General features: G+C 38.5%; 1 protein-coding gene across 1 annotated transcript in view; it reads right to left on the minus strand.

Moving 5' to 3' along the window:
* Positions 1–12,442, minus strand: part of Vrk2 (VRK serine/threonine kinase 2) — a 119,717-nt gene that overhangs the window by 73,090 nt on the left and 34,185 nt on the right. Inside the window, exons 3-5 of the mRNA XM_075942432.1 lie at positions 2,626–2,675; positions 1,716–1,785; positions 274–361 (exon numbers count right to left, since the gene is read on the minus strand). Coding sequence (XP_075798547.1) covers positions 274–361; positions 1,716–1,785; positions 2,626–2,675 — 208 coding nt within the window. The remainder of the gene's footprint in view (positions 1–273; positions 362–1,715; positions 1,786–2,625; positions 2,676–12,442) is intronic.

Raw genomic sequence — 12,442 nt, forward strand, 5'->3', positions numbered from 1 at the left:
AGAGACACCTTAGGGTTGTCAACAGTCATAGGAATGACCACTGAAAGCTGATCCTTCCCTGGTAGGACCTAAGATGACTGCAGCCTGGCGGACACCTGGTTACATTCTCCAGAGAGACCAGAACCTAGAATCAAGCTGATGAGCCACCAGAGGCTTCCTGATGCCTAGGAACCAAGATATATTTTGAGTTGCATCAGCTAGATAACTAAGGAAAGGTCTGTTGATAATAAAAAGTGATCATATGAATTTGATATGATTATAATTTGCTTTTACCTTCTTCCTTTAAAATCGGTCAGACCAAATCCATAAAATAGAGGAACTCCTAAATAATCAAGTTTCCTCTGTGCTGTCCACTTTTGAACTGCGAAGAAAAGTTAACAAAAAACATGATTTAGGAAGGTATTTTTACCTTTGAATAGATGCTAAGACTTAATTATCTAACCAAAATAGTAATTAGACCTAAGAAAGTAAAAACAGAATAAAAATAGATATATCTATCTCATGGTTTCAAACTTTTTGTTTCCAGTACAATTAACACAAAATACATGTCTGAAACAAAATTAATAGTACCATAAAAGACATAGTCTTACAAAGTAGATTGTTATCACTCATAAATATTTCTATTCATGAAAACAAATCATTTCATTATATGCTAGCAAAGTTTCTACATGTAACACATGTTGACTACAAAGGAGGGCACTTATTCTTATTACTGCCTTCATTTCAAAGCCTACAACCATGTTAGTCTAAAAAATACAAATTGAGCAGAAGTACCTGACTCTGAAATTAAAAGTTATTTATTCTGTAAAACAACTGTTTTGAATAAATTTTGTTTACCAAAAAAAGATCATAATTGAATTGTTCAATCCAGTTAAACAATCAGGTAGTTTAATCACTGTTTTCACTTCTCTCCCATATGTGTTTCATGCTTAAGACAGCTTTCCTGATAAAACAATCAAATTTAATGGATTCTATTTGTCACTCTGACACCGTTGAAGCAGTTGGTGGAGACTAGTCACAGTGTTTAGAAGCTTTATTAAGGAACCAAAGTTAATTATTCAGGCCAGATCCATCATTCTTTCTCCTGAACAAGATAGAGAGGACCCTGCCCATTCTAGTCATTATGACTCCTACCAACTCCCGCAGTGTCTCCCTTAGCTCTGAGAAGCCTCTCCACTGTCCTTCATATCTGCCTGTACTCATTTCACATTCAGATCTCCAACTGGTCGTTCTTATTTATGATATCTAGCTCCAAATAACTTCTCAACATTCACCTTTCTACTGGTTTCGTAAATATCGCAACATGTAATGATTTTCACATACGTTAATGCACCTTTCAACCCTTCCCTGTGTGTGTTGTGCTCTCCTGACTTTAGTTTTGTCACTATGTACTTTCTTTCTATGTTTTTTATAAAAGAAATAATTTCTTTCTACACTCTTTTATGCTTAGAGAATTCTTGATAATTCCACAAGTCAGCATGTTATGTAAAGTAGCAGAAAAACTTTGACTTAAAATATATAACCCATTATGTGTGCCATATCAAGATGTGTATACCATCTGTCTTGCTTTTATATGTTATAACAGTTCAGTATATCACTTTACAATAAATTTCATATGGAAAAGAATTTTCCAGAAGGCCAGAAAAAGACCAAAATATTAAGCCTCACTTTAGCAAGTCCATACATGGCATGGCTGCTTAGCTATTTGTACTTACTATATTCTCTTTTTGCAGCTCTCTGATAAAATTTAAGTTCTGAAAATAATGGCCCATTCTCTTGATATTCCTATAAAAAAATAATAATTATGTTTAATAAGAAGACTTATCCCAAAAACAAAACAAATTATATTTCAATTGTAAATATATAAGCATCCACATGCAAAATATGTAATAGTTATAGAATTCTTCTTCATCAAATAAGCACCAGATTTCTCCTTTAAAAAAAACAAACCACCAAATAAACTTGAAAAGTCTCATTTTAGACAACATATTGTAGCTATCCCAATATATTCTTACACATGAAAGAAGTCTTCTGCAAAGATCTTCCTGAAAGCAATGAGAACTGTGCACATAAATAAGCACTGGCTGTATGCCAACATGTCTTCAGGCACCTTGGACTGTACCATAGGGTCCCCTCACACATGACTCTTTCACTAACTGAACTACATGTTATTCACTGTACTATGCCCACCTTGGACTGTACCATAGGGTCCCCTCACACATGACTCCTTCACTAACTTGGACTGTACCATAGGGTCCCCTCACACATGACTCCTTCACTAACTTGTACTGTACCATAGGGTCCCCTCACACATGACTCCTTCACTAACTTGGACTGTACCATAGGGTCCCCTCACACATGACTCCTTCACTAACTGAACTACATGTTATTCATTGTACTATGCCCACCTTGGACTGTACCATAGGGTCCCCTCACACATGACTCCTTCACTAACTGAACTACATGTTATTCACTGTACTATGCCCACAGGACATGAACAGAAGTAGAATCCTAAACCACTCTTTCTACCTAAAAGAGTGGAGGAAAGACTGTACTTTTATGAAAATAAGGCAGAATGGGGAAAAGTCAGAAATACAGGACTATAAATGTAAGAACAAAACTTACCACTTTTATTACATGTCTTGCATCTTTGTTTGGTTTATTTGTGGGGAAAGCTGCAGAAAAAAAGAGACAAGTGGAAAATAATAGTTATTCCAAAACAGTGCGTTTCTACCAAATCACAGAGAGATCTTAGATATATGTCCATGAACTAGATTAACCCCAAAGCCTCTTACAACTGTGGCGCCATCTCTACTTTATAAAAACTGCTGCTGAAGCTGGGGAAATGGAATAAGTGTCTCACTAAGAAAAATTGACTGAGGTCTGAAACTCATGTCTGTCTGACACTGAACATACTACTTACCATATTCTATAGTCAGGCATTCAGATATAAGAAATGAACAAATAGTGTTAATCATATGATCCAAGTGCAGGGGAAGGTAAGAAAGCTAAAACAGATGAGATTAAGCATGTTCAGGGTGTTCCAAGGATATAGTTCTCACATGTATGCCATGGTGGGCTTCTCATTGATCCAGCTGCCCAAATGACCCATGCTCCTGTAAGGAGTCCCTCATCCATGCTCTTGTAAGTAACACCAATAAGTTTGCTAAACTAGCTTTGTGTAGAATCTTTCCTGGCATCATATCTGTCACTGGCATCATATCTGGGGCTTCCTCAGGAAGTGGCATGGTATATGAACACAACCCAAAAAAACCAGAGAGATGCTAGAGAGAAACAATTGCAATGGAAGATAATATAGGCAACTAATGCTGATCTGTCTGTGGGTGGGATGCCAGAAGGGGCAGTCCTGATATGGCTGCCTTTACCCATGTTGAATGAAATGATGTGGCTTCTCCCTGTAGTGACAGTTGCATGTTCCCTGCTACATTTTGTAAGACAAGCAAGCAAGCTTGACCAATCTGACGAATGGAAGGGCTTGGAAGGAACATCAAGGTTGTCTTCCCTAACCTGGTATGGGATGGCATGCCTCCTTGCCCCCAAACCAACCACCAATAGACCTGAAAATGTAGAATAATGTTTTGAGACCAGCATGTACAGGAGGGATTTTAAGCCAGATACACTGTTAGTTGTATGATCTTTCTGTTGTGAGCACTAAAATAACTGAAGCTGACCAGTCTGCCCAGAAAAAAACTGGTCCAAGTAAGAAAAAAAAATGTGGGTGCTACTTTAATGTGGTAGGAGAGGGGCAGAGGTGAGGGGGTGAGGGTGAGTGTAAGTGTCAGATCCCCTTCTTGGGATCAAAACTTGGGCTCCGAGGGATAATGAGTCCGTTAGAAAAAAGAGGGAGATGTCAAAGTGATAGAAAATATTTTTCTAGTCCAACCTATACACAGAGGAAAGGAAAATCCATGAGTCTGCATTCACATGGGGGCCTGAATCATGGCCCGGTAGAGGAAATTATAACCCTCACAGGTACTCTTTGCCTGATCTATATGAATGACAAAGAGAGAATTAAGAAATGAAGGAGCCCACACCCAAGCCTGACTCATGAAGTTATTGAACATATAGAGGATAAGGTCGGTCTGAGTGACATGGGAAAAGAAAAAAAGTATGAAATTTCCCACCCCTTCTTGAAAGCAAGGCTGCATAAACATGCACAATCAGTCCCTGATGGACTGGCTCCTATGAGTCACTGGCCTCTGCTTCTCACCAGCTGAAGTTCCCATGAGCATCACTAACTGGAAAACACAGGAGGAGGACAAGTATTCCTGAGGGAACTGGACATGTGAGAGACAGTGTTTGCTGCTTCCTTCACTGAGCTAGTAGAACAATATTCACGGGAGACTTAAGAAAGAGGTCCATCCAGTAGGGACTAGGCAAGTAGTATGGGGTCTCAGGGACTTCACTGAACCTCATGGTGAGAACTGATCTTAAGGAGCTAGGAGGGGCTGCGGCACATCACAGCGATTTAGACAAGCATGTAAATAAATCAGGATTATACGGTACTAAAGTACTTGTCCAGGTTACTTAAGGGAAATGCATCAGCATTTATGGCAAGGCAGAGTTCTTAGGGGAAACAATCTGACAGAAAACCAAACTCTGTCATAGTAAGAACAGCCAAGGAAAACAATACAAATACAGCTTATGCCGTGAGTGTGTGGAGTAAGGGGAAACACTCATCCATTGGTGGTGGGAGTGCAAACTTGTACAGCTTCTATGGAAATCAGTGTGCATTGTGATGGTTCCTCAGGAAGCTGGGAATATGTCCACCTCTAGGTCCAGCTACCCAACTCCTTGGTATATATTCACAGGACTCTATAATTTACTACAGAGACACCTGCTCAACTATGTTCACTGTTCTATTCACAATAGTTAGAAACTGGAAACAGTTTAGATGTCCATCAATCAATAAGTGAGTGGAAAAAGAAAATGTACTACATTTGCACAATGCACTGAGATTAAAAAACAAAAAAAAAATGAAATTCACAGGTAAGTAAATGGATGGAACCTGAAAAAAATCATCCTGAGTGAGGTAACCCAGAGCAAAATAGAAAATTATAATATGTATTCACTTATATGTAGATATTAGCTGTTAAACTATATATAAGCTTGCTACAATCTATACAACCACAGAGTTAGGCATAGAATAAGGGCCTGGGGGAAAGGGAGAGTCTCCCTAGGAATGAGAAAAAACATAGATTATTATGAGTTGAATGGAAGTGGGGAGAGTGGAACTCGAAGATCAAATGGAAAGGGGATGTAAAGAGGAGCTTAAGTGAGGGAATATGGGGAAGGGCTACAAAAACATAGGGACTATATGTAAACCTATAAGATTCTTAAAATATATACATACATGAAAGAAAGATAAATTGTCATTATCAAATAATGGGGAAGGCAAAGCCATAACTAGATATTTCTCACTACCAAATAAAAACTCCAGTGCCCAGAATGGGTTATATCTAAATGAGTTGTCGGCCAGAGGAGCCCCAATGGAAACCCAAAAAATCAAAAGACTATAGTCATGGCTATTTTTTGCTCTCTACAAACTAACTGTAAGGTTGTAATTGCTGAAGACAACAGCTACATAACTCACTGAACATGGAGAAGTCCGACAAGTGTCTACTAAGAGCCTTCACTCTAACTGACTAGTGTTTACTACTCTTCACACTAACAGAGGAGAAATGTGAATGCCGTCTTGGTTACATACCCTGAGATCTACAATGGAGGCATGCCTGCAAGATGTGCTAATGCAACATCTCACTATTGAGTGAGAGTAACCAACCAGTATCTGATTGGAATTAAAGAGATTAGATAGACCATGGACCTATGAGAAAACCAAACACTACTATTCAGCTAAACTAACATAGCAATGTCTCCTAACAACATTCTGCTATAGTCATAGACCAGTGGCACAGCCATGTCTGATAGTAAAGACAGAATTCATAAAGCTAGCAGAGCTCTTTGACAAAGATCCAGCAAAGCTGAGCCACATGATGGCCTCCATGCCACCTTTGGTTTTCATCTCCACATGTTGCACATTTGGGAGACTTAATATGTATACAATTTGCGAATATTGAATTGATGGAAAAATTCTTATGACTCATTTATGCCTTCCCAGGAATGCTATTTCTAAACTTCCCTGAGACAGTCCTGACCATACGATTCCCCCACATTAGGGAGATATCCTTAGCTACTTGCAGGTCTTCCCTATGCCTTGGAGATTGTGACACACATAAAGAAGCCAGAAGTCTCTTTATGAGGCTACGAGACATTCAAGTAACATCTGTCCCTATATTTATCCAGGAACAAGACATTCAAAACAAAGTAAACTACAAAAGGTCAACAAGATTCAGCAGACTAGAAGAGTTGGACACATCAGATTACAAGCATCTTCCTACTATACACTCAGGAATATATGGCATATACAGCAGCAAAGTTAGATTAGCTGAAGTTACCTCTGCCCTACACAGAAACTTACATTGATGAACAAAGAATGAAGTGGAAGATGATCAAAGTATGCAACATCAGGACCCCCCTTTCTTAGAAAGTTAGCACATGCAGAGCCACCTTGGTATCATATGACCAAGGAACAACAGAATGCCAGGATCAGACATATAGACAAATTCTATAAAGATATAAAATGTAAACATTGTATTATGCCAGAATTTGAATAACAACTGCAGCACCTTTGGCCTGAGGATATTTCTTGGGCATTCCGACCATTATGAGTTACTAACAAATTACCTGGGACATGGCAGTAAGCCTGGGAGGGCTTGATGATTGTTTTGGTTTAATGTCCTTGTAGCCCCAAAAGCAACTAGCCTGAGAACAGCTTGTTATATGCCTCTAGATTTTTAAAAATTGGCTTATGGGGCTGATAAGTAAAACTGGTTCTTAAAGATAACTGTTTATCAGTGAAAATGGTAACTCTGTCCTGTCATAGTTTATCAATGATGACTAAAAGAGGAGCAAAAGGAAGTGAAACACATGTCCAAAAACAAAAATGACGTGATCTGTGTTTTGGAATACAAAAATGTATCCCTACTTACTAAATTCTGTATAACTAAAGAAGCACTCTGGCTGCCAGATAGTCAGGATGCAAGATTCTCCAGACCACCATGGTCTGGCTCATTTCCTTCCCTCGCCAACTCCTTATATAGTCTGCTGGGACCTGTGTCTCCACCAGGGATATGCTTTCTCTCAGTCCATCTCTCCTCAAACAAAGCTAAGAAGTGTCCTGAGTCTGATTCTTCCTGTCACTGCCCTTGCATCCACCCATCTTCAGGCCCTGCCCTCATTCAGAGCTGGACTCTGGCAGATCAGTATCTTAATCAGCCAACATCAAAGAAGCTTCCTAAAAGGAGCTGGGAACTAATACAGAGACTGGACACCTAGAACACTCAGTCTTAAATGGAATGTTTTCATCAAATCCCTCGCCTTGGAGCTCAAATCTGCAGAAGAGAAGGGGGAAAGGCTGAAAAAGCCAAGGGGATTAAAAGACACCAAGGAAACAAGGCCTTTGACACACATGAGGACCGGTGTATATGAATTCACAGAGATTGGCAGCATACACAGGGTCTTTACAGGTCTAAGCCAAATGGTCTAAGCCAGTACCGAGACAGGAAGTAAACACCAAGTCTCATCCCTAACCTAGAACCTATTTCCAATTGATAACCAAACACTGCTGTAGGAATTCCTACAGCCAGTAGCCTCTAAGTTAACCACCCTCTTGGGTGTGGCCTCTTCTACTATAAATGCCAATGTAAAGTGTGCAGTCACTTTCTCATCCAGCTGTAGGATTCGGTAGCTGTTCTCTGTTCAGCACAGAACTATTATCTCTGAGTCTACCCCAAAATAAATAACCCTTTATTATACTCAATTCTGAACTAGTATGGGATTTATTTTTAGCATCCATCTTCATCTGGCACCCACCTTAAAAGGCCTAAACAGCCCAGACAGTCTCCCACCCCTACCTGCTTGGCTTGCTTTCACCTACTAAGTGGTTTTTTGTAAAACCCCTCCATAACGGAGCTAATTGCACACGGCGACTTGGAAATTTCCCAAGCTAGAGCACATTACCTACCCCACTGCCACGTTCCCTGCCACACTATGAGTTGCACAGCTTCTGGCTTGTGCTCCCTGCTCCCGAGGTCTGGGCTCCTTGCTAAATGTATGGAATTGATTTAATTATTTTTAATTTGTCAAGCAAAGCATATTTGTCAGTATTTAACCAGTACCAAGGTGGAAAACCAAAGAGGCCCAAGGGCTGTTCGTGATGTCACCAGTTGGACCACTGGTCGTGAGTCTAGAACAAAGACACCTGCTGGACAATAAAGATTATTATACCTAAAACAATTTACCAGACCTCATAACACAGGTAAATATTTTATTAACTAATAAATCAATTAACTTGAAAGTTATATAATGGCAGACAACATTATCATTGAGAATTTTAGTAACCCTTTTGCTACTACTATGGATTATATTCTGCAAGGCATATATGGTTGTAAGATACATCCATTTATTGGATATAGGGACTCAATTTTTTCTTCATATTATATCCTTAAGAAAATCATTTGATAACAGAGCCAAGAATGAGGCGCTTTTAGAAATGCTTTTAGAAATAATGATCAGCTAGCTGACAGAATTAATACCATAGAAAATCAAAAGTTTCCTGAAATAATTAATACTATTGGAAAAAGTAACATTAATTTCACAGAAAAAAATTTGAATCAATATCAAAGGGTACTGAGAAATTATCTGAAAAAATCATAGTGTTGAATTTGACAATCAAAATTTGTTAAAAAGTTATGATAGGTTAGCAGATAAAGTATCTCTCCAGGAAGGCAATCTGCAGGCTTTCTAAATAATGTCCAAGGAAGAGAGGTTATCTTTAAAGGAAAAACCTCAGACCTTGAAATCACATGTGCAAAATGAGGACCAGACACTAGATGGCTCAATGAAATCACTAGAAATATATACAGGCCAGGAGATTCAGGCTTTACATAAGACAATAGTAAAAAGATTTGAAACAATTGAGGAAATTATTGGAGTTGATGAACAGGGAAAGAAGGTAAAAGAACAGGACTTAACATGGCCAGTCGCTGTCAGAGATGACTTACCCAGGGTGTTAGCTTCCACCCGGTAATCTACTCTGACAAAGCATCAAGTTCTAAAGGCCCAAAAGGATCCAAAGAAGGTAGATGGATACCTATAAGAATGAATGCTTTAAAAGAAATTAAGCAAGCAGTAGTACCTTATGGCTTGCATTCTGCATTTGTTAGGGAGCTGGTAAAGACATGGGCTTCTAAAGACAAAGGCAACGCCACATGATTGGTTTCAGTTAGTTTCATCAGTCCTGGATAACAGACATCAACTAATTTGGAATGTTAGGACAACAGGGAAAAATCAAAAGGATTTGAGACCTCTCAAGATCAAACTCTTGGTGAGGGCACTTATGTTGACCCACTGGCTCATGCTCTTTATGATGAACAAATCTTGTCCCTGTACCACAAAGCAGTCTTAAATGTTTGGAACAGGATTCAAGAACTAAGAAAACAAACTGAATCATACCAGGTTATATAGGGTCAGAGAGAACCCTTTACTGACTTTTTACAAAGATTAACTAAGGCTGTACAAATACAAGTAACAGACTCAGATGCTAGATAAGTACTTATTGAATCTCTGGCTTTTGAAAATACCAACTTAGAATGAAAAAGATATTTGGGCCTTTAAAGGTTAGATCAGCACTGATGGATGAATGGATCCTGCATAAAATGAACAAATGAGACATTTGACTATAATACTGAATCTTGGGTAGGAGAGGCAATTTCCAAAATAATGAGGAGACATCAAAATGGTAAATGTTTTAATTTTGGTAGAATAGGACATCTGAGAAGGGATTATAGACAAAGAATTCCTATAAATAATGTCTCCTCTGGGAATGGCAAAAATAAAAGATATCAACCTTATGGATTACATAGAAGGTGTGGCAAAGGCTGACATTGACCAATGAATGCAGATCAACAATAGACAAACCAGTCAACCCGATACCATAAGGAAACTCCTTGCGGGGCCTCTTGCAGGCCCCCAAGTCAAAAGTGGTCTAGTCATTGCCACTCACTATAGAGGACATGTTTCCCCAGGAAAATTAAAAAATCCAGAGCCTTCTGTAAAAAACCATACTGTTATAGATGATGGTATAAATATGGAGGATGAATCAAAAATTCCAATAGGAAAGAAGAAACGTATATTCTGGCAGACTTCTATAAATGATCAAAGACCAAAGCTAAGAGTGTGTATAAATGGCATTTTTATTGAAGGCTTACTAGACACAGGTGTGGACATAAGTATCATTACTCCAGAATCTTGGCATCCAAATTGGCCTCTTCAAGAGGCAGATGTTCAATTCCTAGGAATTAGACCCATCTCAAGTGAAACAAAGCACAAAATAGGTTGAATACATAGGGCCAGAAGGACAGAAAGGAAGGCTAAGGCCATATGTGGCTAATATTATAGTGAATTTATAGGGTCATGACCTGCTGCAGCAATGGAATACCCAGATTAACATTACTGCAGTTCCAGAAACTCATAATTCTGAGATGAATATTATAGGGTACTGTACACAAAGATCACCAGTCATTCAGGCTGTTCAAGAACATAAAGCAACTAGAAAACCTTTAGAGGTACCAACAACCCTACCTTTATCAGTTAAGTGGTTAACTGAGAAATCAATATGGGTTAAGCAATGGCCACTAACTGAAGAAAAGCTGCAGGCTTTAGGACAGCTGGTACAAGAGCAACAAGATGTTTAGCATATTGAAGAATCAACCACCCCTTGGAATTCTCCTGTATTTGTTGTTAAAAAAGAAATCTGGTAAATAAAGAATGGTAACAGATAAGAGCTTACCTCTGAAAATGGTCTGTCTAAACCTTAGTCAAAGTTGGTTGCTCCAATGTTCAAATGAGACTTTGGGTGATTGCCCAGGTAGCTAGTTGTCTCTGTCATTTGTTGCACATTTTGGAAGTTGCTTGATTGCACTTCCTGCTTAATCAAGTAATATTATTTCCCTTCTCAGGTTTTTGATGGGGTTGAAGACTACACAATCATAGTTACTTTCATGACTTGGCAAAGTTATTTATAATACAAAACTTAAACTCCTTAGGATAGGGAATTATTGGAACATTTATCACGTGGGTTTTTTTGGCTTGATATTGTTTATGCGTGTTGTAATTCTAATTTTTATCCTGATATTTGTTCTTGTTGTATACAATTTTGTATTAGGCTTAGAACTCTCTTATTTAAACAAAAGGGGGAGGTACTGTAGGAAATCCTACAGGCAGTAGCCTTTAAGTTGCCCACCCACTTGGGTGTGGCCTCTTCTACTATAAATGCCGACGTAAAGTGTGTATTTTCTCTCTCTAATGGCTGCTGGATTCGGTTGCTGTTCCCCTTTCATGCAGAAGACTATAATCTGTGAGTCTACCCCTAAATAAATAAGCCTTTATTATACTCAATTCTGAACTAGTGTGGGATTTCTTTTTAGCGTCCATCTTCAAAATACCTTTTCAAAGAAAAAATTAGTTTTCCACAATGGATTCATGGGATATAAAAATACAGACTGAAAAGCAGGCTCATGCCCAACAAAAAAATAAATAAACTCAATGGTAATTTTGGAGGGTTTTGGTTGGTTTTTGTTTATTTGTTTGTTTGTTTGTTTGTGTCACAATGCTTTGGCTGGGCATTTATTTTTAACCCTTACAGATCTGCTTATATATTATGGTCTCCAATTTTGTTTGTATAGTTTTTCTGGGTATGTGAATGTTTGTGTCCCAGCACATGCCTGCATGTGTTTCTTGTGGTTTGTTAATTTTGGAGTCTTTCTTTCTATTCGTTTTGTTGATGGTGGTATTTTTTATATCTGGTTTATTATTATTATTAATTTTACTTTATATGACTGTTTGTATTTTAACTAGAGAAAAGAAATGGTGTGAATTATTGTGGGTAGTGAAGTGGGAATATATGGCAGGAGTCCTGAACTTGGATGTTTTAGTGTGTAGGACAGAGCTTGGCTGCCTGTGTCTAGAGGGGAAGGGTTGGGTCCAAATGTGATGAAATTTGAGTGTAGTGTTCTGTGGGTGGAACCTAGCAGTTAGACATTCTCAGGGGCAAGGCCTAGCCACTGGCACATCTCAAGGGACTTATAAACAATGTTATATGCATTGATCTTAGGTTGTGGATCCATATTTTAAAAAGATAAACTACACATATCAACTAAAATTATCTTTCCATCTGCATAATAGAGTTATTTTATTTTCACATATGCAGTTCCAACTACTGGAGGAAAGGATTATATAGGTTTGAGGAAGAATAAAATGAAGAGCGTACACACAGAGAATGGTTATGTTGCTGGTATGGACG

The sequence above is a fragment of the Microtus pennsylvanicus genome, chromosome 12 (assembly GCF_037038515.1).
Source record: "Microtus pennsylvanicus isolate mMicPen1 chromosome 12, mMicPen1.hap1, whole genome shotgun sequence".
NCBI classification, from domain to species: Eukaryota; Metazoa; Chordata; class Mammalia; order Rodentia; family Cricetidae; genus Microtus; species Microtus pennsylvanicus.